A 26473-nucleotide genomic window follows, 5' to 3' on the forward strand; every position below is an offset into this window, starting at 1 on the left:
GTCAGTGGCTACTGAATTTATGTATTACCGTCTCACTAAAACATCCACGTGTGAAACGCAGCTTTAGTTGAAAGAAACCACAGAATATTTCAGACATCTTCTGCACAAATTCTGGCATTTAATGAAACTGCTTATAGTAATAATGACTTGGGTTTGAACATTAGCAGGTTAGGGAAATGTACTTAAAACCTCTGAGAAGTCATTTGCCCACTCGAGAACTTCCGTGACTGGAGAAAAAAGCGCCCAAACTCTGATATGTGAACCCTGGATATTCGCCCGGGATTAAAAACCCCTGAGATTACAGCAAATAGCCGTTTATAGCAGGAAAAAGGCGCAAGAATTCTTGCTGACGCTGCAGTAGGTAAAATGACTGACATGGCGAGAGTAAAATCACTGAGGAACGCAGAAAATAATTACATTACCACACCTTGCCATGTCAAATGAATCCTGTCTGAATATTCTTAACACACATGAGGTTCTGAACCCTGGTTCTGCGGACCCACTGCCCTGTACAGTTTCCCATCTGATCCAGCTCATGAAAGACTTGATGACCCAGAAAACCTGAAGCTGTCCGCCAGTGGATGCACTGTTACCAGCCTTAAATATTCATGACAAACACGGAAATAAACCCGAAACAGTTTTTCTTTGGGCTGATAAACTGTTCCTGGCAACATGCAGAATCAATTAGTCTGTAATGCACCTATAAAACAGGAGTATTGTAACGGTCAGTAATTTGCGGACTGTCCCCTTAAGTTACGTTTACGTAAAAGGCGTGTGCACGTAGGCCACGCGGAAGAGTTGCTTTGTACTGTGCGTGACGGACGTTGCTGGACCCAGCTCTTCATTTATCGTTATTTACTTCTTTAGTAACGCGTTATGAGCTGTGGATGTTTTTACAACTCATGTATGAGCTGTCTACAATACTCCAGGAGCGATCCTGTGCCACGTGGTGAATAAACCAGCAAGTTTACTACTAAACTGATTCTGGTCCGCATCTCCTCCACGTTTCCTCCAAGATTCTCTCTACCAGTTCCAAAGATCTGCTAATCTGGGTTGGAGTATAATTTAAACAGGACTAACTCCAAGCGTTACTGTATGTGCAAGGCAGGTGTTCTTAATAAAGTGACCGCTGAGTTTTTGTAGCAACATTCGTACTTGGGCTGTTTATCTAACGACCTCGCAAATATTATTGTGGAGACAAATGTGGGATAAAAAATAGAGGTTGTGAAACCCACTGGCTAAGTACAGAGTGTGACAGTGTTTTTTGAATATTATTATTTAATAGCAATAAAGGTTTGTACGCCACATGGACATGATCTCCCTACCAAACGCATTTACTCTGAGGTACCTGCACGCCAGGAGACACACAGTCCATCTACTGAACTGCAGCATAAGAAGGCAGAACAGCACGCGGAGGGAACAAAGCGCACAGCTACTATCGCTCAGTGCACGAGCTAAAGTCCCTAAATGAACACATGAACCCGTTCAACAGTCCGCGAGAACAATCAGAGTTCTTAGCAGACATGCAAACTTTAAAACAGCTGAACTAAATATTACATATTTACTTATTATCTTTCCAGATACTTTTTCCGTCCTATCTTGCTGAGTCCTGAGCTAGCGCTGTCAGAATATATAAACACTTTTAAACTAACCGCTAGAGATGTTGGAACTTGAAATGTCAAAAGTTTTTTTCTACTCCAAACCCTTCTCTTTCCCTTTATGGTTCTTTCAACCTACAATTCACCAAGACACACAAGTGGCAGGCCAATCCGTTTCAACTCAGGCAGGCATGTATGCTTGCGGATAAATGTAAACAAACAAACAGCTTTCCTTCTGTAAACTGACGCACGTGGACCGGCAGGCAGAGAAGGAAGGAAGCAAGCGCACGCGCGTGTGTGAGTGTGCGGTTTATTTGTTTTTTCACGTGAAAGCTAAGAGGTGCGCTGTGACTGCGCAGGATGCGAGCGCCCCTGTTCCTCTCCGAGCAGAGGATAGGCAGCCGTATCCACGCAATCTAAGCCACGCCGACCCGAAATGGGAACCCGAGTTTGACTTCAGCTTTCTGTTCGAGTACAGCGGCCGAGGCGGAGACACGGACACGGAGAGACGTTTGGAGGCAGGTCGCCGATTGTCGCGTAAGCTCAGGTTCAGCCGCCCAGTTCAGTAAAATGATCAAGTGTATCTATTAATATTTTATATTAACTGTTACCTTATAGAAAGCATCACCCTTGCCGTTCCTGGCAGCTTCACGAAATATTACATATTAATTTATTATCTATGCAGATGAATACTTTTTCCGTCCTGAAACTTGATTCAAAATGTTTCAAAAATTAAAACCGCGTGTAACCTCTGCCTAAAGGCGCCCTAATGAAATCATTCAGAGGGAGCACGTCTCAGAAATTTCGTGTTAGATCAATGCAAGTTAGCGCGGTGCCTCCAGAAATGTGTCTAGTACTATGTTGATAGTAATAAATCCTTTTAAACCCTCTCATGATTAATGACCCGAATGATTCACAGATCAGTAAATACAACAAATGACACTTAATTAAAAAAACAAAAACAGTCAATCGAGTTTAGAGCTTAAAAACAAGTGTCATGTTTGTCATTTCAGTAATGGTTTGTTATGGTCGGTATAAGATATGTGCAGATTAAGATTAAGGGTAATTGTATCTCTTATGACACTAAGGGTCATAGCATATATTTAATTAGGCTAATATTTTTACAAATAATAATTACACTGACAACCCTCCCTGAGAGTGCACACTAGTCTGCTTTCCAGTCAGGAAGGTCTTTATAGGTTGGGGAGGGAGGACAGACAGCATTGCAGCATTATACTTCCAGATCTGAAGATACTGTGACCTCATCTGTTATAAACACTCCTGTGGATGGACTGAAATACATTTTAGAGCTGCTGTATTTTTCTGATAAATTGTACCTATTGAAATAAGACAACCAATTCGATGACAATCATCATTTTTTTAAATGGGCCACTACAAAATGCTCCCCGTCAGAGCGAGCACAAGTAGCAACCCTCTTGGTGGACTTAACCAGCACACCTTCCACTAATTTGTATGTCTCTGCTCTCTCAGCTGTATATTTGGCCACTCACCTCACCCTCACAGGCGCTGGCCTGGAATATGGAGATGCCAGTTTGGAAAACATTCTAAGGGATCAAGAGAAACAAACCAAAATTAATGCTAAAATTGATGCCTAAACATTTTTTAAATCAGCATTAATGTACATTACTCAGGACTATGTTAATAACATGTGTTTGAAAATGGACTTTGATAAAAGGAGCTTCTTTGCAGTTAATCAGATAACTCTGAATCCCCAGCTAGTGAAGCTTAAGTGCTATTTAATTGTTGTTTGAAATAACAATCAGTCATTTTCAGTAGCACAGGTCATTGTATTGCAAATGTTAACTTCAGATGAAGTGGAAATTTCTTCATTAACTTCATTCATTCATTCACCCACAACTAATAACCAAGATGTCTGAGAGAAAACTTGCACTGTGTCTGACACAGACAGGTTAACGAGCAGCTAGTTAGCTCGGTCTGTTGGTCTGGCCACTAACTTTGCCCATTAAATCTCACTTTTACAGTAAAGTCTGGATGTACCGAGATGGGGAATAAAAGCCATAGAAAGAAATTGAGCGCAACAAATAGAAGGGAAAATGTAAAAAAGGGAGCCTGGCTTCACTTACCAAATGCTGTAAGTCAGAAGTGTGGCAGGGTGCTGGGACAGCAACGGGATGGCAACAGGAGAGCCAGTAAAAATTGGAGAAGCACGTTGGAACAGACCAATGGTGCTCTGCGGCCTTTTGGAGAATATTGGAACAGGCCAATGAGAGGACGCAAGCTCTCTGGAACATACTGGAACAGAAAATCAGGGTCAGTGGAATGAGTCAACATATTGAGATGGACAGACCCACAAAAGATAAAGAAAATGAAAGCTAAACATGATAGAACCAATACACTGACAGAAACACAACTGGGAACAGGTTACAAGGCAACAACTTGAAATGAAGAACACAGGCAATATGAACAGCGAACATGATAGGACCTTAGTATAAATGGAGGCTTAGTACAATGAATACAGGCTGAGTGAACAATAACCAGTGACAAGACTGGAGAGACACTAGAAATATATACACGAGTTAACAAGGAACAACTAGAAACAGGAGAAAACAGGCAGAACAACCAGACAAGGGGGAGTAACAGAAAAATCAAAACAAAGAAGCTCATGGAAAGAAAACCAAGTTGTAAAGCCAAAACAGAGCATGACAGGGACATGTAGACACAGACATAGAAGGCACAGATGTCCCTGCAGCCGTTCTAATGAGCAGTATCATTCATTTCTGCTCTTACATAGAAATGCATCTTTGAGTAACCAAGAATATTTAAGTAGCCTGAGTGAATGGATGATATTTTTAATTTTACTGTATTTATAGAGAGAGCATGATACCAGTTTTTCTCTGATACTGATGTCTTGCATTTGAATATTGCCTGATAGCAATACAGATCCAATATTTTTTCTTTAAAAGCCATTGTGGCACTGTGGTTCAGTTGTGTAGGGAATTATTTAGTGTGGGGTGTATTATATGTGTATAATTATATATTATATATAGATACATACACTGTATCATGCATGAATATGATAGATAAAATAAATAACATTCTAAATAATAAATATTGTTTACAAGTTGATATTTATTGCCTTAATATGTAATATTGGGTCATTTTCCTCTATAAATAAATGACAGTCTAATATTTGGTTTAATTTGTTTGATTTGTTTCTCTTTATCTTTCAGGACTTGTTTGACAATCTGATGAAGTTTTAGTTAAAATATTTGCAGAAATGTAGAAACTTCTAAAGGGTTCACAAACTTTCAAGCACCACAGTAACATTTTAAACTCTTTTCTTAATGCGTCTTTCAGGCTCTTTTCCTTCAGTAAAGGTGAATCTTCATGATGCTGCTACTCTCCCCTGCACTCAGACGTGTTCTGGTCTGGTCACATGGACTTTATATCATAAACCACATGACATACTGGCACAGTGTAACCAGACATCCTGCCAGTCAGAGGAGGGATTTCACATGTCCCATGATCAGTACCTGAAGGGAGATCTCTCCCTCACCATCACTGATGCTGATTACACTAAGAGGTCCTTGTACACCTGCGCCTGTAAAGGTCAAGCGATCTGTGATGTGAGTCTACAGATAGAGGGCAAGTGTCCTCGATGGATTACCTAGTTATTGTTACTAAACCATTATTTATGTAGACAAAGAGAACTTTATTTATCTTGGGTATATAAGGTAGAACATGGAAAACTTCACAAATATTAGATATCTGGGGAAAAACAGAAGGAGCTTGTATGTAAGGTGTAAATGTTTATATCAGATTTGCAGTTCTGAGGTTACATGGTCAAATCAGTTGTATATTACATTGAAGTTTCCAATTGTTTTTTCCACAGCCTGTAATTCTTCAGTTCAGATTAAGCTTGGTGAACCTCTGGTGCTGGATTTGCTCATATCAGAGTCAGTGGAGATGATTTATAACAGTACAGGTACAGATGCTTCCTCTAGTGGACAGATCTGCACAGTGGCTGGACACTCACTGAAGTGTAAACCTGAATACACTCGGAGAGTGTCGCTCATCTCTGCTGTGGAGCTGCAAGGAACCACAACATCTGATAGTGGAGTTTACAGCATCAGAGACACTAAGCATGAAGAGATTATACAGACATACACAGTTACTGTGGAAGGTAAGTGTGGTTACTGTAATTTTAATGTTGCCTAGAATTACTATGTTGGGGAGGGGGTTGTGCATAGTATTAGTAACTATGTTTACATGCACATACGTGGTTCAGTATTAGTTTGACTATGAATGCTAGGATCATGTAAACAGCGTGGACTGAGTGTCATAGTTTGAGGTCTTGGTCTTAATTGAGGTCCTGTTTATCTAAGCATATCCCCAATAAAGCATGTGGACCTGGTTGATTTTCACTGGACTCTTTGTGGTGGATTCTCACATGGACACTCTTGGATCCAGCCACTGATGTTTTACAGCACTTTGTGTGATGCCTGCTTACTGATACCAAAACAATCATGAGTGTTTCTGTTTTAAGGTGTTAGAACCCTGTTTGCATTATGGGTAGGGTTGTTTGGGTTTGTTTACATTTATCTTATAGTCTGTGGCTCCTCCCCTTCTTGATGCTCCTCCCCTCCACCTGATCAAGTCTTCTGTTCTGTGCTGGACTTGTGCTGGGCTGCTGTGTTGTGTCTTGATTGGTTGTCTTATTCTACCCTATGCTGAATGCCCGGGAAGAAGCGAGAGACAGAGATTCATCTCTACTTTTGCTGTGGCTGGTTTTGTTTGTTCAGTGAGCATTGTTTGCTGATTGTTGTGTTTTTGGTCCTCTGCTGGTTAAATCATTCTAACTTATTGCTTTTCTGGGAATATTTGCTGTTGTACATGACATTCTGTGTATAGAGTATTATAATAGTCCTGTGTGAATTGTTGTCAGTAAATAGGGAGTTTGATGCCTTTTTTATTTGCTCCATTCTTTACCTGTGTTTATTCATTTTTGGGAGTTAGGGAAGGATATTGTACTTAATATTGTTTGTGTTCAGTTGGGACAGTTGGTTGTTTTGGGCAGCAGGGCTTGGTGGTTCGCATGTTTGCCTGTCAGCCTTCGAGTCCCTATCTGGGTGGAGTTTCCATCTTCTGTCTGCGTAGATTTCCTCTGGGTTCCTCCCAAAAACATGGAGGTTAGGTTGACTGGATCCTCTAAAACTGTCCTGTATCAATGTGAGTTGTGTATGCATGTAGATATAGATGTGTGTGTGTCCCAGGTATGGTTCGTGCTCTGTGTGTGTGTGGGTGTGTGTGTCCCAGCTATGGTTGGTGCTCTGTGTGTGTCCCAGCTATGGTTGGTGCTCTGTGTGTGTGTGTGTGTGTGTTTGTGTGTGTGTGTCCCAGCTATGGTTGGTGCACTGTGTGTGTGTGTGTGTGTCCCAGCTATGGTTGGTGCACTGTGTGTGTGTGTGTGTGTATGTGTGTCCCAGCTATGGTTGGTGCACTGTGTGTGTGTGTGTGTGTATGTGTGTCCCAGCTATGGTTGGTGCACTGTGTGTGTGTGTGTGTATGTGTGTCCCAGCTACGGTTGGTACACTGTGTGTGTGTGTGTGTATGTGTGTCCCAGCTATGGTCGGTGCACTGTGTGTGTGTGTGTGTGCCAGCTATGGTTGGTGCTGAGTGTGTGTGTGCGCGTGTGTGCGCGCATGTGTGTGTCCCAGCTTTGGTTGGTGCTCTGTGTGTGTGTCCCAGCTTTGGTTGGTGCTCTGTGTGTGTCCTCCAGCTATGGGTGTTGCTCTGTCCTGGTCTTAAGCTCCTCCCCTTCCCCTGCACCCTGCAGTCCTGTGGGTTCTGTGGTTTCTGATAGAGAGAACATTGTGTGTAAATTGGCTTCCGCTTCTCATCTGTCTACAAGTGATTTGAGAATAAAAACTGATTTCTGCCTGTAAAGTGTCCTTGAGTTTGAGAATGGCGCTAAATAAATGTAACCAACTAATAATAATTTTTATTTCTAGTGTGGCTTATGTTTTTTTTTTAGTTTGGCCTTGTCTGCTCCTGAAGCTCAACCCTCTACATACGACCCTCAATAAATCAACAAACACTTCACCCTCAATATCACTGTTCAAGTCTCTCAGTGCTGTAGCACCTGAAGACCAGACCAGGTGATAACAAGGAGAAGGGCAAGACGCCCCAATACACCATCATAAATATAATCCCATAGTCATTATAATCCTGTTTGTAAAGGGAATCAAGGAAAGGAGTTGTGATATTTTTACATTTAATGTAGTTCTCAATAACTGCAATACTACATTTAATGTAGTTCTCAATAACTGCATTACAGCTCCAGAATGGCATCTTGTCATCTTAAGAAACCCTAGTAGTGTGATTTTATTTTTAAAAAATCTATAAACTCACACATTGATAAACCTTATTGTGTCATGAAGAGGGTGTTTATCATTGTAAAGTCAGACTGTGCTGCTGTACATGTAAATGAGACAGAAATATATAAATATCAACAGACTAGTCTTTAAAACAGAGTCCTGGTTCTCAAAGCCATAGTCCTGCTGTTGTGTGCACATAAATGTAATTACCTAATTGCGCTGTGTGTTAATATGTAGTATTCAACCCCCTGCAGATTTTGCAGGTTTACACATTTGGAGTTAACTTAGCATTGTGAAATTTGGACTGTAGATGGGCCTGGACATGTGAAATGCACTGCATCAAAATGAATGTTATTTCTGTTTGCAAAATAAAAAAAAAAAAAAAAAAGAAAAGTTTACCATATGGTCAGCTATTATTCAACTGCTCAAACCACCAGAATTCTGTTTGGCTCCCTCAAGTATTAAGAAGTAATTGAGGTATTAAGAACAATGAGCTTCACATGCTTGGATTAATTTTCTATATTTTCCTGCCTTTTCTGACTATAAAAGTCCCTCCCTAAACAAGTGAATAGCACTCATACATGGTCAACATTGGAAAGACTAAAGAGCATTCCAAGGCCATCAGAAACAAAATTGTGGAGGGTCACAGGCCTTCCCTTAACAAAATATTGTCCTGTCTCATGTTTTCAAGCAAGCTGCGTCTAGTGGCCCAAGCAAGGTATACAATACTTGGATATACTTTTTCCATCTTTTCTGGATAACGTAAAATAATTTTGGTCCGGTATTTCAGAAAATGACAGTAGACAGATATCGGAAGATGGTCATCACTAAATCTATCTATTTGAGGGAAGGCTAATATTCTTAAAATGAACTATGTACCCAAAATTAATGGTCTACTATAGTCACTTCCACTGGAGCTCCCTCTGATATATTTTTAATAATTTGATGCTCTGTGTAAGACATTTATTTGAAATGGGAAAATTCCTTGTATACATTTGGGAAAATTACAGCAAGCTATTGTGAGTGGTTGTCTAGGGCTACCAAAACGTTTATTTTATTATTTTACTTTAGTGTTAGACGTTTGGCTCACTGGCTGCCCCAGTCTTAAAGGTCTGTCCCATGGTATGGAATTCACTATCAGCCCCACTGCCACTTTTACACTATTTGTAAATAAAACCTGTGGTTTCAAATTTGCAAAACATATAGAATAAAGATATGGAATAACACCATATGTTTAAATATAATCCCTATTTGAATGGATGCTCTAATATTTGGCTAAACCCAAGGTTAAGATGGAGAGATATATATATATATATATATATATATATATATATATATATATATATATATATATATATATATATATATGAGTGACATTTGCTCCGCCCTCTACTTACCCTCAGGTGTTCCTGTACGAAAGTATTTTTGTGAAGTGAAAGTATTTTCTGAAGTGAAAGTATTTTCTGAAATGAAAGTATTTTCTGAAGTGTCGTTTTTTAAAGTTGAGCGGACTGGAGATACGCGTGTTTAAAGGTATTTCTAGCTACATTAATTCTGTTTGATAAAATGCTATATCAGTGCAGTTTAAATCAGCATGTTTTGTGAAATCATAGTTCCGCGTTTAATTCGTAGGCCATTTAATCCCAAAGGTGGATTAAAGGTAAAGATTAAAGTCCTGCTGAAGATACGCAACTAAAATGGCGGACACCCAGTACGACTGCATAGCTATATTTAAAATAACTTAACGGGGTCAGATATAGATTGTCAGTTATTGTAAATCTGGATTTTAAGTCGTGGTTGGTCAGTGATCTTTCCAGACGGCACTGACGTTTCTACGCTTGTTTCGAGTTTCTGAAGCGCAGCGTTTTGAAACACTGATCTGAAGTGTGGCTCGAAATGGCCATGTCACGTGACCACGGCTAAACGAAGCTTGCGTTTCTACAGGTGTGATACAGAACCTGCCGCTCCTGTCTTTGACTGACAGTGTCTGAAACAAACCTGATCACACATCTGTCTCAGTCACACATTCTATTAATGCTTATAAGTCAAGAAAACACACCCAAACTTTGAGGGTTTTGTGAGAATAGAGAATTTGAGAGATGGAGAGATTCAGTGTTGTCTAGATAGAAGGTTATTGATATTGATATTGAGTGATAGGCTAGTGAGAGACATCCAGTGAGCAGTAGTTAGGATAGATATAGTGACATTAATATATAGAAAGTGTGTATAGAGAGAGATCCTCTGGTTTACTGACAGGAGTGATGTGCTGTACATCCACACATTTATATAATGGTAAAAACACCTGTGTATGCCAGCAACAAGTGTTCACTGTGAATTAAACTTTTCCAATACTGAGGAGGTAATTTGGGAAGAGAAGAAGCCCCAAAACATATATCATTTTAAAATATAAATCTTATAATAAAACTGAAAGTTTGTTCCTTTATTTTACTTTATTGATCTTCATTATCCATAATCATAATTATTTACATTCACAACCCTAAATTGCTCAAGTTGTGTTCAGTCAGAAATGTAACTCGCTTCGGATAAATGTGTCAGCTAAATGCCATAAATGGAAAGATTTCTTCGTTTATCAAGTCATTGAGTCAGTTCTAGAGATTTGTCACTAGATGGCACCCAAGTACCAGTTACTGTATATTGGTCTTACTATAGGCATTACAATCGAAGAAAGGCTTTTCTGTGTATTGTGCATGTTGTCATTTACAAACAACATTGACATTTAAAGTAATATCTGTATTTGTGTTTTAGACCACACATTGGTGACACAGACTTGATCTCATAGCATTATATAATATTGGGTAACCTATTCTCTACTTCACAGTTCCGTAACATCAAAGTCCATGCCTGTTATTACAACTTTGAACTCAGTATGGCTTTAAGTGTTCTGGCCAACACACCAGGTTGAGCACAGTATAAAGCCAACCAGTGCCAATCATCCCAGTTCCCTACAGTAGTCTTTACTACACTTTTGAGACCTTGAAACTATTTTCAACACAACTGCTTCAAACATCTCAGTGTTTCACAAGCCTCACTTTTCCCACCACCACCTATAGTGTACTGTAAATGTAGTGAACTGATGTACACTGATTAAGGACAAAGATACCACACCTATAGTGTACTGTAAATGTAGTGAACTACTGATGTACACTGATTAAGGACAAAGATACCACACCTATAGTGTACTGTAAATGTAGTGAACAACTGATGTACACTGATTAAGGGCAAAGATACCACACCTATAGTGTACTGTAAATGTAGTGAACTACTGATGTGAACTGATTAAGGACAAAGATACCACACCTATAGTGTACTGTAAATGTAGTGAACAACTGATGTACACTGATTAAGGACAAAGATACCACCACCTATAGTGTACTGTAAATGTAGTGAACTGCTGAGGTACACTGATTTAGGATAAAGGTACACTCCAAAACAATGTGCACATATTCGGACCGTTACAGAATCTGATTGCTGAGATAAGTTTCACTCAAATATGAAACCTTTATGTTTTTGTCCACATGTATTACACATTACGTTGCATACAGCACAAGGTTGTTTAACTGATTAAATATAATGTATCATTGCACAGACAGAATGAAGGTTTCCATCTTTCACAGGACTGTGGGGATTCTGAACCAGCACTGAAAATCTTTAGAAAATCAGTAATCAAAAATAATCTGTATATAATATTAATTCATTAATACTAGTGGTGTCAATCGATTAAAAAATTAATCCAGTTAATCACAATAATAGACTATGATTAATCATTATTAATCATGAAGTTTAACATTTTAATACAGTATTACAATATTAGTATTTGATTGTATTTTGGGGGATTAAACAAATTCATGTGTAGTGTTGGAATAAAGGAATGCATGATAAACTGGTTAAAGGAATCCTTTTTTTTTTAACATCTCAACTTAGTTGAATAAGAAGGAAGCTTTTTAAAATGAAACCTGCCGTTCAGCTGTTGTCTTCGGATGTTGTCTCCTCAGTCATCATATTATCTGTGGTCACCCCTGTCAGTAATTCAGCCAGGTAAAAGGAAGAAGCTGGGCTCAAACCTGGTAATATGATTAATTTGCGTAAATAAATTTATGTGTTAATGTTTCCAGATTAATTATGAGTGTTAAGTTGACAGCCCTAATAAATACTGTTGAAAGCATTAGGATTCCAGTTTCCCACTGTGTGAAAACAGTACAGTAAAAGGCTTCCATCTTCCCCTGTGGCACTGTGAGAAGCATTTGGATTTATGATTGGGCATCATGGAGATTTATGATTTAAAATGTTTGAAATATTGTTACATAGAACTGTCAAATGATGGTGCACAGCTTTATGGTTATTTTTAAAGATTACTCTAAATACATTCAGTATGACTTATTGTTTTTATGTATGTAGTGAAGTATGTAACTGACTCCTCTATTGTATTCAGTATTCTGCTGTCATCACTGTTTCAGTTGTCCACCCACAACTGATCAGTGATTGTGTTTTATGTTTGACATCATGTGTTTGACATCATATATATATATATATATATATATATATATATATATATATATATATATATATATATATATATATGTTTTTGTTTTTTTATATATGTTGATGAGTTTTGTCAGGCATTGATTCAGTGTTGATTCACTCTGTGTGTATGAACTGTTGACAGGGAGCAGAGAGCAGCATCTCCAGTGTCCAGCTGTGTGTGTGTGAAGAGGAACAACTCCATGATGGGGAATCATAACTCCACCAGTGGAGGAGGAACCTCTGACCCAAAGTGAGTATATTTTTGTCAGTAATTTAAGGTCTACACCATTTTTACACTTTTAAGCTCATTTGTAAGCTGTGGTAAGGATGATCACTGAGTGTTGATGGCCATTTATCAGGATGGTGAGGTTTTATTAAACACTCAGCTGGGGTTGTGTAACCTGCACTCTACTAACCTGCACAGTACAAACCAGAGGAGTGTGCAGTGCTACTATATAATTGGGTATATAGTGTGTCTATATTTTGAGCTGTTATGACTGTGTGGCTGTAACATAGGGTTTGAGTGTTAAAATTAAACAGACAATGACTACACTGACTACAATTTCAGATAAACCCACACCCAAACAAAATGGCAGCCATTCCCTGCCACCAGTGTGTAACTATATACAGGACAATATATATACAAGAAACATATATTATCCAGCAATCAACCAAAGGGGCAAAACGGTCTATAAATCAAGGGGCAAATCCGAAGTCATACACAAAGTCTAGCAAACACAAGCTCAAAATGCAGCAACAAGTCAAAACCAACAACACCAAACTCCTCTCCAGTGAGCCCTAATCCAATCCATTTGTCTCTTCCTCTTCCTTTTATATTGTCCTCTGCTCACCAGTAAACCTGGTGTGGATCAGGATGGGGGATACCGGAGAGGCAAAGCCTGTAACAAAAGGAAGACAGACACAAGCAGACATAACAGGTACTTTAATTTTTCTCCTGATTTTCACTTTCACTTGATGTGAATTATTTTCACCATTTTTATCATCAACAGGTGGGGGAGCCAGAGAGCAGAATCTCCAGATCCCGGCTGTGTGTCTCTGAAGAGTAACAACTCCATTATTATTCCTCCTGGATTCAGTGGTGGATCAGCTGTGACTGACCCCAGGTGAGAGACGGTGCTATAGAAGTAGTGCTACTAGACTCTGACTGACCCCAGGTGAGAGAGTGAAGTAGATGTAGTGCTACTAGACTCTGACTGATCCCAGGTGAGAGACGGTGCTGTAGAAGTAGTGCTACTAGACTCTGACTGACCCCAGGTGAGAGAGTGAAGTAGATGTAGTGCTACTTGACTCTGTCTATAATCATTTTTGTTTTTTGGTGAATGCTTTCTAGCACTAGTTTTGGGGTTTCTAGTGACATGCTCACCTTTACATTTGCCTTTAAATATGTCCCTCTAAAGAGTTTTTGAGGTAATTAGTAAACTGACCTCATGTCTCTATGCATATATATAGTCTCATTGACCTCATGTAGGTATGTGTATAGTGACTCATCTCTGATGTGTGTGTGTTGGTCTCATTACATGTCTGTGTGTATGTGCATAATTCATTACTGATTATGTGTAGTATCATTAATTTGCATGTCTATATATGTATAGTATTGTTACTCTCCTAGCTATCATCTATCTATCTATCTATCTATCTATCTATCTATCTATCTATCTATCTATCTATCTATCTATCTATCTATCTATCTATCTATCTATCTATCTATCTATCTATCTATCTATCTGTACATTTCAGTCTCTTCCTAATGTTTTCTCTAGTGATTGTTAACATTGTTCCATCATTTCTGACTCTTTCTTCTTTTGCTTGTTCTAACATTGTTTGTTTTTGCCATATGACCCCGTGTGTGTTATGACCTGTTTTTCCTGTGTTATTAGGAATCATCCTTATAATGTCACAGTTACATCCTACTAACCTCTAGCCCCGCCCACATATAGCCCCGCCCACCTCTGACTCCTAAGTGTTACTGTACAGTGTGTAAATCTCACTCTGTATCTCCCACTCTACTTTGTATCAGTCTGTTCCTCATTAAGGCCCAGTTCTCCATCACTATCCAAGTTCATTTATTTCAGCACACAAGTCTGTTAATGTTTTTATTAGTACTTTATTATACAGTAGTTTCATTACTGCCATTATGACTGTATGTATCTACAGAAGAACTCATCCTGTTCTACACCCACACAAAGATATGGAAGAGTCCATACAGCAGGACTCTCACACACCAGTGGATGATGTCCTAAACAGAGTCTTGCACACACATAAAACCAGCATGAAGAACAAGTATGAGAGTTTATTTGAGGGAATCAAATCACAAGAGAATAAAACCCTCCTGAACAGGGTTTACACAGAACTATACATCATAGAGGGAGAGAATGAAGGAGTGAATGAAGAACATGAGGTTTTACAGATGGCGAAAACACAGAGGAAACAGCCGGTACAAGACACTCCAATCTACTGCTCAGACATCTTTAAACCTGTACAAAGTTCTGAAAGAGACGTGGAGGAAGTGAAGATCGGAGCTTTGATGGCTGAAGGTGTCAGACACACAGAACCAAAAGAGGATAAAGGCCCAGAAGTGCCAAAGCTCAGAACTGTTCTGACTAAAGGCATTGCAGGCATTGGAAAAACTGTCTCAGTGCAGAAGTTCATTCTGGACTGGGCTGAGGGAAAAGCCAATCAGGATGTAGATTTCATGTTTGTGCTTCCATTCCGGGAGCTGAACTTGATTAAAGATGACCACTATAGTCTGCATAGACTCCTGTGTGACTTCTACCCTGAAATAAAAGGCCTGGACCCAAAGATATATAATGTGTGCAAAGTTGTGTTCATCTTTGATGGCCTGGATGAAAGCAGAATTCAACTGAACCTTCCCCAGTGTAATAAAGTGTCTGACATAAGCATGACATCATCGGTGGGTGTGCTGATGTCAAACCTCATCAAAGGAGAGCTGCTTCCCTCTGCTCTCATCTGGATAACCTCTCGACCAGCAGCAACCAATCAAATCCCTCCTCAGTACATCAACCGTGTGACAGAAATTCAGGGATTCACAGACCCACAGAAGGAGGAGTACTTTAGGAAGAGAATCAGTGACCAAGACCAAGCTGAGAAAATCATCTCACACATAAAGACAGCAAAGAGTCTCCACATCATGTGTCACATACCAGTCTTCTGTTGGATCTCAGCCGCTGTGCTTCAGGAAATACTAAAACAAACTGGTACAGAAATCCCTAAAACTCTGACTGAGATGTACATACAGTTCCTGCACACTCAGATAAACATGAAGAATGAGAAGTATGAGGGGAAAAAGGAAAGAGATCAAAAGAAATCTCTGGAATCCAACAGGCCCATGATTCTGAAACTGGCTAAACTGGCTTTCAAACAGCTGATGAAGGGAAACGTGTTGTTCTATAAAGAAGACCTGAGAGAGTGTGGCATTGATGTCACTGAGGCCTCCGTGTACTCTGGAGTCTGCACAGAGATCTTTAGGGAGGAATCTGTGCTATACCAGAGGAAGATCTACTGCTTTGTACATCTGAGCTTTCAGGAGTTCCTGGCTGCACTCTATGTGTTTCACTGTTTTATCAGCAATAAAAGGAGGGCACTGAAGGGTTTTAAGTTACAGTCCAGTTCCAGGTCTGAGAATGTTTCTCTCCATGACCTGCTGAAGTCAGCTTTGTGTAAAGCCTTAGAGAGTCAGAATGGACACCTGGACCTTTTCCTTCGTTTCTTGCTGGGAATCTCACTGGAGTCCAATCAGAGACTCCTACAAGGCCTACTGACACACATACACAGCAGCCCAGTGAGAATCACGGACACAGTCCAGTACATCAAAGACAAAATACAAACAGAGGACCTCCCCACTGAGAAATCCATCAATCTGTTCCTCTGTCTGTCTGAAATGAAGGACCAGTCTCTCCCCAGAGAGATTCAGGAGTATCTACAATCAAAGAGACACTCAGGAAAGAAGCTCTCTCCTGGACAGTGTTCAGCACTAGCCTGCATGCTTCTGACCTCAGAGGAGGTGCTGGATGAGTTGGACTTGGAGAAATACAACACATCAGAGGAGGGTTACAGGAGGCTGTTTCCAGCTGCTGCTAACTGCAGAAAGGCTCTGTGAGTGTTTAACTATTATTTATTCAATAATTTATATTAGTAATTGAGTACTGATGGCTAAATATTTCATTCCCTCTCACAAGGAAGACGCCACACAGCTTTAGAGTTGATACACTGGATCATTTATTTGGTCCCTCCATATTGTCCAGTATTCCCTCAACTCTCACACACCACAACACACCACAAGGTGGCAGAATAGAACCAGCAAAAGCATTTGATATATTTCAATATGAAAGTACAACTTAATCTTTGTTTCAAAACAGAATTTACATAAAACATTGACCATAACATCTTTTTGTCCACTTCTAGTGCTAATGAGTGTTAATGGAACATATGTGGCTGTGAATTAAAACATGTCTTTATGAGTGTTAAAGGGGGTATGTGACTGTGAATTAAAACTAGTCCTAATGAGTGTTAATGGGAGGTATGTGGCTGTGAATTAAAACTTGTCTTAATGAGTGTTAATGGGAGGTGTGTGACTGTGAATGTACAGTCAGGGTTATGATTCAGTTAGAGTTCACTTTGCTAGGATTACTGACTGCTACTGACTTATCAGTTTATCACACCAAACTTTAGCCACTTTACTATTAATATTAAGTGGAGTCTTTAATGGAGCTAATTACACCCACTGTAATATACCACTACAAAAGTTAAACACAGGAAGTTCTCTGTCTTCTCTTTCTACAATACCTGCCTTACCCTGTGCATGTACGTGGATGACACAGTGTATTGTGTTTAAAGATATAGAGCTAGTAGACATGGAAAGGGACTTCACAAGGTTTCCAGAGAAACAAGATTTAGGTCAGAGGTCCTTCATCAGATGTACAAGCAAATAGCCTGTTTACACCTTAAATTAAGGTGTTTCATTTCCAGATTGTACCGGAATTCATTTTGGCTGGATTCTGTTTACACTTTTCACTAAAATGCGTCCTCAGAGTGACCAGATGTGATCCGATCTTATTTTAACATTTTAAAAGCACACCAATCCACACATCGTTTCTGTTTTACTTCCTGAAACCTACATGGTAAACATGATTCCTTGCAGACTATTACCAGTGTATTATACACTCTCAGATATGGGCAGAAACCATTTACAACTGGTAACGAGGTGTCCAGCTATAGCCCTGCAGACAGATCAGACCCCTGAGAGCATCAGCCCTGTGATGGGCAGAAGTGTTTACCAAGCAAGAAAAGTTCATGAAAAGCATGTATATCTAAAAAACAATTAAGCAGCTGACTTTTGTGTTAATAGTACTAAATTACATAAATGGACTTATGAGAATTACCTAGCTAGCTGCTGATGTTATCACTAACTGAAACAGGATGTTGTGATTAATGTTCACCATTAGCTAGGCTAGATAATTTACTACTTGGTGAATTGTCAGTTAAGTGATTCAGTCCTGTCTGCCTCGGTGTAGGAGAAGCTTTGACTGGCAGCAGATGTAATTTCTGCACTCAGTCAGCAGACAGGTTTCCACTTGAGTAGTTGTACACAGATACAGAGACTTTCACTTGTATTAAATGCGATCAACATCCATCTCTGACCACTTCTGACTGTGGTTTGAGTGATCAGATTATTGTCATGGAACGTTCGCCTCCAGCGAGGCATGTGGTTTAGCCTGTTACGTGTAGTAGGAGGACCCTCATTTGTGGCCATGTCTGCACACACCTGTACTTCATTTGTCTGTGTATTTAAACCCACGTCAGGGAATGTAGCGCCGTTGGTCATTAACGTAACGTGTCAATGTGGTGTGTTGTTAATAATGTTAAATGTCATACTTGTCATTGTTAGATGTATTTATCATATTCGTTTAATGTTACTCATTTCATGTTCGTATCCTTTGCTTGCAACACGTGAGTGCTCTTGTCTTTGTGTTAGAATAAATGTACGTCCCAGACGTTGGAGTCTGTGCATCCTGCCCCTCGCCCTGCAGCACTCGGGCCACCTGGGGTTACAATTATAGTGTGGCTTGGTTGTTTATGCCTCGCATTTCATGCAGTAGAGTGAAATCCGAATGTGATCTGATCACTAAATTCCGTCCATATATCTTGGTTATTTCATAATTTTAGCTGTTACTTCGTTTTTAATTCTTTGTAAGTAGTCACATCATTGTTCTAATCTGTATGTGTTGTTTAGTAATACTTTAATGACTTACCCAAGGTTTGTTGATTCATTAATTAATATTTCAGCTCTAAATATTGTAAATCCTGAGTCTCTCTTTAACACACCTGCTCCAGACTCTTTCAGACATTGATTAGTTTTGTCTAGTTGTAGTTCTATGTAGCTGTCTTATACTGATTTTATTTATATAACACTAAGTGAATAGTAGGTAATAATAGGTGTTAGATATTAATGTTGTAAATGTTCATTAACTGCAAATCTTTTTATTCAATAACTCTGCCACTAGCTTGGTTAGACTGACTTGCTTGTTTTCTTGTTTTCTTTCTCAAGCTGTTCAAACCATTTTTGTGCAGTTTGATTTCTCACACTCTGTTTTAAATGTGCTTTATTTTCTCTGTATTTGCAGACTAGGTAACTGTACTCTGGACACAGATTTGTGTAAAACTGTATGTTCCACTTTGGCATCGTCAAATTCCTCCCTGAGAGAACTGTGTATCAGTAACAGCACCCTAAAAGATGAAGGAATGAAGCTGCTTTCTGATGGATTGAAGAGTTCACACTGTAAACTGGAGATACTCAGGTGAGACACTGTAAATTGGAGACACTCAGGTGAGACACTGTAAACTGGAGACACTCAGGTGAGACACTAAACTGGAGATGCTCAAGTCATTTGTTTAACTCCATTTGAACTCATAAAGTAATGGATCTTAATATGGATATCTTAATAAGGAGATTTTCCCACAGTGACAAGGGCAAAATACTGTGTGAACACCTACCAGTTCAGAGTCAAATGTGTGTACTCCATGAGCTTTATCAACACCTACCAGTTCAGAGTCAAATGTGTGTACTCCATGAGCTTTATCAACACCTACCAGTTCAGAGTCAAATGTGTGTACTCTACAAGCTTTATCAACACCTACCAGTTCAGAGTCAAATGTGTGTACTCCACGAGCTTTATCAACACCTACCAGTTCAGAGTCAAATGTGTGTACTCCACGAGCTTTATCAACACCTACCAGTTCAGAGTGTAGTTTGTCAAATAATAATCATCAGAGAAGACAAAACCACATTCCTTAGTAAAGCTTAAGAGACTCATTGGGAGAAAAATTCTTTACGGCTAAAGGTTTATTTTAATTTTCTTTTACATGGATGTTATTGCATGTAATTTTTTATAGATAACAATACATTAACACACACTGTTCTCTCATGAGTAGAATGAGATATCTAAGGCACTGATCTGGAGAAATACTTAATTATGTTAAATAATACAAATTAAATTGTTGTAACAAAGTTACAAACAATTATCAGTTACATGGCAGTTATCTTTATAGATGCAGTTATATAAATGTAAAACAGTCTGGCTGTTATTAATAAATTGTACACTGAATGCAGTGTAGGTGTTTGAAAGAAAATAGATGAGTGAAGAAGCAACATAAAGAAGCACAAAATAGTAACTGAATGGGATTGGAAAAAAAATACAAACTCAGCTCTACTTATAACCATCTTTATGGGCAGAATATGAATATGTATCTGAATATGTATATAAATGTATATAAATATATATATAAACATGAATATGCAGAACACCCCAGACGAGGCTGCTAGTTATTGACTGATACAATGATACTGTCTGATACAATTACACTGTCTGATAGTATCACTGCATCAGTATAATTCTATCTGATACAATTACACTGTCTGATACATTGATATTGTCTGATACAATGTGTCTGACTCCTGCAGAGGAGCCATTGTCCAGAATAAATGCTTCTGTATCTGTAAATATGTCCAAAATATCTCTGAACCAGGTTAATTTACCTGAATATTGAAAAGAAGCAACCTTTTTATTAGACTACTGAATATGAAGGGATGTATTCACAGTAAAACAGTTATATCCTTATGAAGTGACATTCACAGTAAAACAGTCATATCCTCATGAAGCGATGTTTTCACCGTAAAACAGTTATATCTTTATGATGCATTTAGATGTGATCTCACAACAGACAACAGAGAAAAAAGATGAGAAAAAAGATTTAACAGCGATTATGAAAATGTTTTTAAGATCATCACAATGTACATCAAGAATACATTAATTACACAGCAAACTACATTCATTTCATCTTCTTCAAAAAGCCACATAACTTTAGTTTTTCAGACATCATGATCTAAATACATTATGGTCTTAATACATACAAAGATTCCTCACTGAATGTAAAATCTTTGCCATTGCAGACTGCCATTGTGTAATCTTGGAGAACAGACATGTGAAATTTTGGGTGCAGCTCTACAACTCACAAACAACCGCCTGAGAGAACTAGACCTGAGTAACAATAATCTGCAGGATTCAGGCGGGAAGTTGCTCTCTGCTGGACTGAAGAGTTCACACTGTAAACTGGAGATTCTCAGGTGAACTTTCTGTGAATTCATTGTTGAAATGCAAATTTTATGCTTTGATCTTTTGTGATACCTATTTTTTTTATTCCAAAAATAGATTTACCAGTCTTTTATATATGATTTCAGAAAAAGGGCTTAATTCAAGAAAATCTACTTTAGTTAAACAGAAATGATTTAGGGCAGAGGTATTATTCATTTATTTTATTCAGATCTGACATATACTAGAGGTAGAGTTTGTGATAATACCCAAGAAGAATATATTTTAGCTAACTGCCACAAGTCATCAATGTTTACATCATTCTACATTGGAGACTGATTGTAGACCAATCTTTCATTGCACCATACAGATGGGATGTAGTCCACTGTTTTTAAGTCTGTGCTGTAAGAGCCGTTCCTTATATTTTTAACAACAAATATATTCCCATATCAGCACAGCATTTATAAACATCTAAAGACAGCTGCATAAAAGACTAATGGATCTTAAGGGTTTGGGGACAGTGTAGTGAGCTGTACAAAGACTAATAGATCTTAAGATTTTGGGGACAGTGTAGTGATCTGTCATTTTACAAATGGGTATGTGAGATACACAATGTAACTGAAGATTACAGTACCAGTACCAAGGTGTAAGTAACTCTGAATAGAGCTAAACAGACTGGAACAAGTTTAGGAGGTGCACCATTTACAGAAATCTACTGGATTATTCCATGTTAGCCAGTGACTGAAAACTCAGTTAAAAAATAGTGATTGACTCATAAGAAACAAGACTGTGGGGACCAAAGAGCAAACTGGGAAAGTTTTCATCACATGAAAAAACATTTTCTTAATTGTTTAAGGGTAGAGTTGACTGCAGTTCTCCTTTGTAATTCTAAATTAAAATAATATAAATATAACAGATAGTGATGTTCAAAATGAACAATAACGTACAAAATATTCTTGGACTACAACTGGACATCAATGGCAGGTCTGTGCACTCCTGTTGCTATGGAAACAAAGACTACCAACGTTTATTACAAATTTCTAATAATATTGGGAATAATTGCATCATGAAGATAATAGGCATGTTTTATCATGAAAAAGTTAAGAATATTAAAAAATGTTAAAAAGGTCCAGTTAAAAAAGGTTACTTTTTCATGGTTTTTAATTCCAAACTTTTCTTTACAGTAACGTCTGCTACATGCAAACACATTTTCCTCTTTTTCCCTCCTTTCTGCAGACTGTCTGGTTGTTTGGTCACAGAGGAAGGCTGTTCTTCTCTGGCTTCAGCTCTGAGGTCAAACCCCTCCCACCTGAAAGAACTGGATCTGACGTACAACCACCCAGGAGAGTCAGGAGTGAAGTTGCTCTCTGCTAGACTGGAGGATCCCCACTGCAGACTGGACACACTCAGGTATGTACAAATCTCCTGTCCTTGATCTGATCTGATACTCAACTGTGTGTTCTCAAATACAACCTGCTCTCATACAGAGTGGAGCAGGAACCTTACCATTATTATGGGTAGTGTGTGTGTGTGTGTGTGTGTGTGTGTGTGTGTGTGTGTGTGTGTGTGTGTACGTGTTTGTGTGTGTGCGTGTGTGCATTTGTACGTGTTTGTGTGTGTGCGTGTGTGTGTGCATGTGTGACTGTGAGTGTGTGTGTGAGAGAGAGAGAGAGAGAGAGAGAGAGAGAGAGAGAGAGAGAGAGAGACTGAACTGTATGCGTTTGTGAGAGAGAAAACAGATTTTTCGGAATATATAAATTCTGTACCCTAAGATGTGATCTCTCTCTCTCTCTCTCTCTCTCTCTCTCTCTCTCTCTCTCTCTCTCTCTCTCTCTCTCTCTCTCTCTCTTTATTCAGTGAGCTTTACTGGCATGACCAAATGCAGTAACAGAACTGGCAGTATATAAACAGTATTACAATAACAGGAATGAAACTTTAATTATGGAAATTAAGAATTCTCTTATTATAAAGAACTTGAAAAGAATGAATTTGGTATGAAATAATAATTGAAAAATGAGAAAAGAAAGGAAAATAAATAATAAGAATAAGAAAATATAAATAATGACATAAATACATAAAGGTGTTTATAAACTGGGCAGTGCAGTCTGTGCGTGTGTGTGTGCGTGAGCGTGCATTTGTGTATGTGTGCGTGCATGTTTGTGTGTGTGTGTGTGTTTGTGTTTAATGTCAGTCATTGTGAGCAGGTCGTCTGCTACAGTGTACTGATGTTTTAGAATCAGATAACACTGCATTTTGCTTTGTGTTTGTGTGTGTGTGTTCCAGTGGGTGATGTAGTTTTGTTTGTGAAATGTAATAATTTGGTTTGGTCTGATTGTTTGTATTTCAGACTGGTCCTGATGTGTTACAGTGTTAGTGTGTGTTAATGAACTCAGTTTCAGGACCAAATGTGTGAGGGGACCAACTGTCTGAGGGGACTCTTTTCTCCGCTGTGTCAGGGGACTCTTTTTTCTGCTGTGTGAGGGGACCAGCTGTGTGAGGGGATTATTTTCTCTGCTGTGTGAGGGGACCAGCTGTGTGAGGGGATTCTTTTCTCTGCTCAGCTCTTGGCACTGCAGGGCTTTGGAGTGGTGTGAATTGGGTCTCTGTTTTTTAAGTGTAGCCAGTATTTAATCATTCTTTTTTGAATTTTGATCAATAGTGAAAATTGGTCTAATTCAGATCTACATGCATTATTTATTGTTTTCCTGTCACCTTTCACGATATTTTTATAGAATTCATTGTGCATAATTTCAGTTGGGTGTTTGTTCCATTGTGAGTGGCCCCCACACTTCGCAACCACATAGCAGAACTGGTTCTATGATAGACTGGAATATTTTGTGCCAAATTTGAATTGGTATTTGAATGTGAATTTGACGTTTGATTGCACAGATGCCATGCGTGCTTTCTTTCTCAGTTCGCTGATTGCTGGATTGAACTAATTGTTGAACTAATTTTCAATCATAAGTAATTGTAATATCTATGGGTTTCTAATGTTTGTATGCGTATCCAGTAGGCCCAGGGTCCAGGTCTGTCAGTACTGATCCAGTAGGTCCAGGGTCCAGGTCTGTTAGTACTGATTCAGTAGGTCCAGGGAACAAGAGGTGAGCAAAAGGTGTATCTCCCCAGAGTCCCCTCGTAACCCACCGTTGACAATGTACTGACCCAGACTATGACAGATCTGCAGGAGGTCTTATCCATTCCTGTTCGCCTGTGTGTCAGAATTCTATCAGGAGAGATTAGTTATATTTCTTGGGTAATGGTGTCCAAATATGTGAGTGTTACCTTGTTGTGTGTTGGAGTCAGGTAGAGATCCAGTAAGTGTGTTCACATCTCCACAGATCAGCACACTGGGCCTAGAAGCCATTGATCTGATCATGGAGACTGGGACAGATGTCTTCATTATAATAAGGGGATTCACTGGGAGGACTGTAGATTGTACAAAGGAATATTTCTTTTGGAGTGTCTATAATTTCTTTATTGATTTTAAGAGAATATGTTACTTTTCTAATATGTGCGTGTGTTTCTTTAGGTTGGAATACATTGGGAAGATCAGAATCAAACCAGGACTAAGAAAATGTAAGCAGTAAATGTACATACAGACACACACACACAAACACACACAATATTTGTGATCTCTCCTCTAATGTCTCTTCTTGTGTGCAGATGCGTGTGATCTCACACTGGACCCAAACACAGCACACACACGTCTGTCTCTGTCTGAGGGGAACAGAAAGGTGACGTGTGTGAAGGAACAGCAGTCGTATCCTGATCATCCAGAGAGATTTGATGTCTTGTATCAGGTTCTGTGTAGAGAGAGTCTGACTGGACGCTGTTACTGGGAGGCTGAGTGGAGTGGAGGAGGGGCTGATATATCAGTGACATATAAAGGAATCAGCAGGAAAAAACTCAGTTATGACTCTGTGTTTGGATACAATGTAAAGTCCTGGAGTCTGAGCTGCTCTGATAACAGTTACTCTGTCAGACACAGTAATAAGGGAACTGACATCTCTGCCCCCTCCAGCTCCAACAGAGTAGGAGTGTATCTGGACTGGCCTGCCGGCACTCTGTCCTTCTACAGCGTCTCCGCTCACACACACACACTCACACACTTACACACACTCCACTCCACATTCACTGAGCCCCTCTATGCAGGGTTTAGGGTTTGGCGTTTTGACTCCTCAGTGTGTGTGTGTGAGCTAGAATAGCCTCCTGTGTCCTGGAGGAACACCTGAGTCTGCAGGGAAACACACTCCTCTACACACACACACACTACATCTATGTCTCTCTCACACACAAACACACTATACATCTCTCTCCATCTCTCATACTCTACTCACACATACATTCTCTACCACCCTCTCTCTCACTCTCTCTCTCTCTCTCTCTCTCTCTCTCACACACACACACACACACACTACACCTCTGTGTCTTTGTCAGTCACGCACACACACTCTACACCTCTCTCTCTCTCACACACACACACACACACACACACACACACACACACACACACACACACACACACACACACACACACACACACACACACACACACACACACACACACACACACACACACACACACACCTCTCTCTCGCTCTCAAACACACACAAAATACACCTATATCTCTTGCACACATATGCAGACAAACCTCTTTCTCTCTCAAACACACACAATATACATCTCTCTCTCTCTCACACACACACACACACACTACACCTATATCTTTCTTTCACACACATACACAGATGTATCTCTCTCACACACTCTTTCACACACTACCCTTCTCACACATACATACTACAAATCTGTCACACACTCCACCTCTCACACACACAAACATGCACTGTACACCTGTCTCACATACACACCACTTTCACACACAGCCTCTCACATACACACAATTCACCTGTCTTTCTCTCTCTCTCTCTCTCTCTCTCTCTCACACACACACACACACACACACACACACACACACACTCTACATCTCTGTCTCTCTCTCACAAACACATACAAAATACACCTGTATCTTTCTCTCTCACACACTCTTACACACACTACACATCTCTGTCACACTCTATACCTCTCACTCTCTGTCACACACACCACTCACACGAACGCACAGTACACCTCTGACACACACATAATATACCTCTTTCACACGCAAACATAAACACAATCCACCTCCCTCTCTCAAACACACACACAGACACACACAAGCATGCACTGTCCATCTGTGTCTCACATACTCACCTCTTTCACACACAGCCTCTCGCACACACTCACACAATACATCTCTCTCTCTTTCACACAAACACTCTGCTTTTTCTCTTTGAATTGTGTTGG

The 26473-nt window shown here is 39.4% G+C and overlaps 1 protein-coding gene and 1 long non-coding RNA gene across 2 annotated transcripts; one reads left to right on the forward strand and one right to left on the reverse strand.

Moving 5' to 3' along the window:
• Window positions 1–2729: 2729 nt before the first annotated feature.
• Window positions 2730–4070, reverse strand: LOC145660301 (uncharacterized). The gene is made up of 3 exons (XR_014126557.1): window positions 3704–4070; window positions 3110–3163; window positions 2730–2789 (listed from the first exon to the last, which is right to left on the reverse strand). It is a non-coding gene; the product is annotated as an uncharacterized LOC145660301 (long non-coding RNA).
• A 5332-nt stretch (window positions 4071–9402) lies between these two features.
• LOC113568584 (NACHT, LRR and PYD domains-containing protein 3-like) lies at window positions 9403–25513 on the forward strand. The gene is made up of 10 exons (XM_081712741.1): window positions 9403–9490; window positions 12642–12749; window positions 13354–13437; window positions 13510–13623; window positions 14675–16633; window positions 19162–19335; window positions 20988–21161; window positions 22363–22536; window positions 24656–24702; window positions 24790–25513. The coding sequence occupies exons 2-10, from the start codon at window positions 12700–12702 to the stop codon at window positions 25329–25331; spliced, it is 3318 nt and encodes a 1105-aa protein (XP_081568867.1). The 5' UTR covers window positions 9403–9490; window positions 12642–12699; the 3' UTR covers window positions 25332–25513.
• Window positions 25514–26473: the final 960 nt, after the last annotated feature.

The sequence above is a fragment of the Electrophorus electricus genome, chromosome 1 (assembly GCF_041902795.1).
Source record: "Electrophorus electricus isolate QZ-2024a chromosome 1, ASM4190279v1, whole genome shotgun sequence".
Lineage (NCBI taxonomy): Eukaryota > Metazoa > Chordata > Actinopteri > Gymnotiformes > Gymnotidae > Electrophorus > Electrophorus electricus.

Coding starts and splice junctions, on each gene's coding strand:
- LOC113568584 (XM_081712741.1), top strand. CDS start 12,700: ATGATGGGGAATCATAACTCCACCAGTGGAGGAGGAACCTCTGACCCA. Junction 13,438..13,509: donor GACACAAGCAGACATAACAG/GTACTTTAATTT, acceptor TATCATCAACAG/GTGGGGGAGCCAGAGAGCAG. Junction 16,634..19,161: donor GCTAACTGCAGAAAGGCTCT/GTGAGTGTTTAA, acceptor CTGTATTTGCAG/ACTAGGTAACTGTACTCTGG.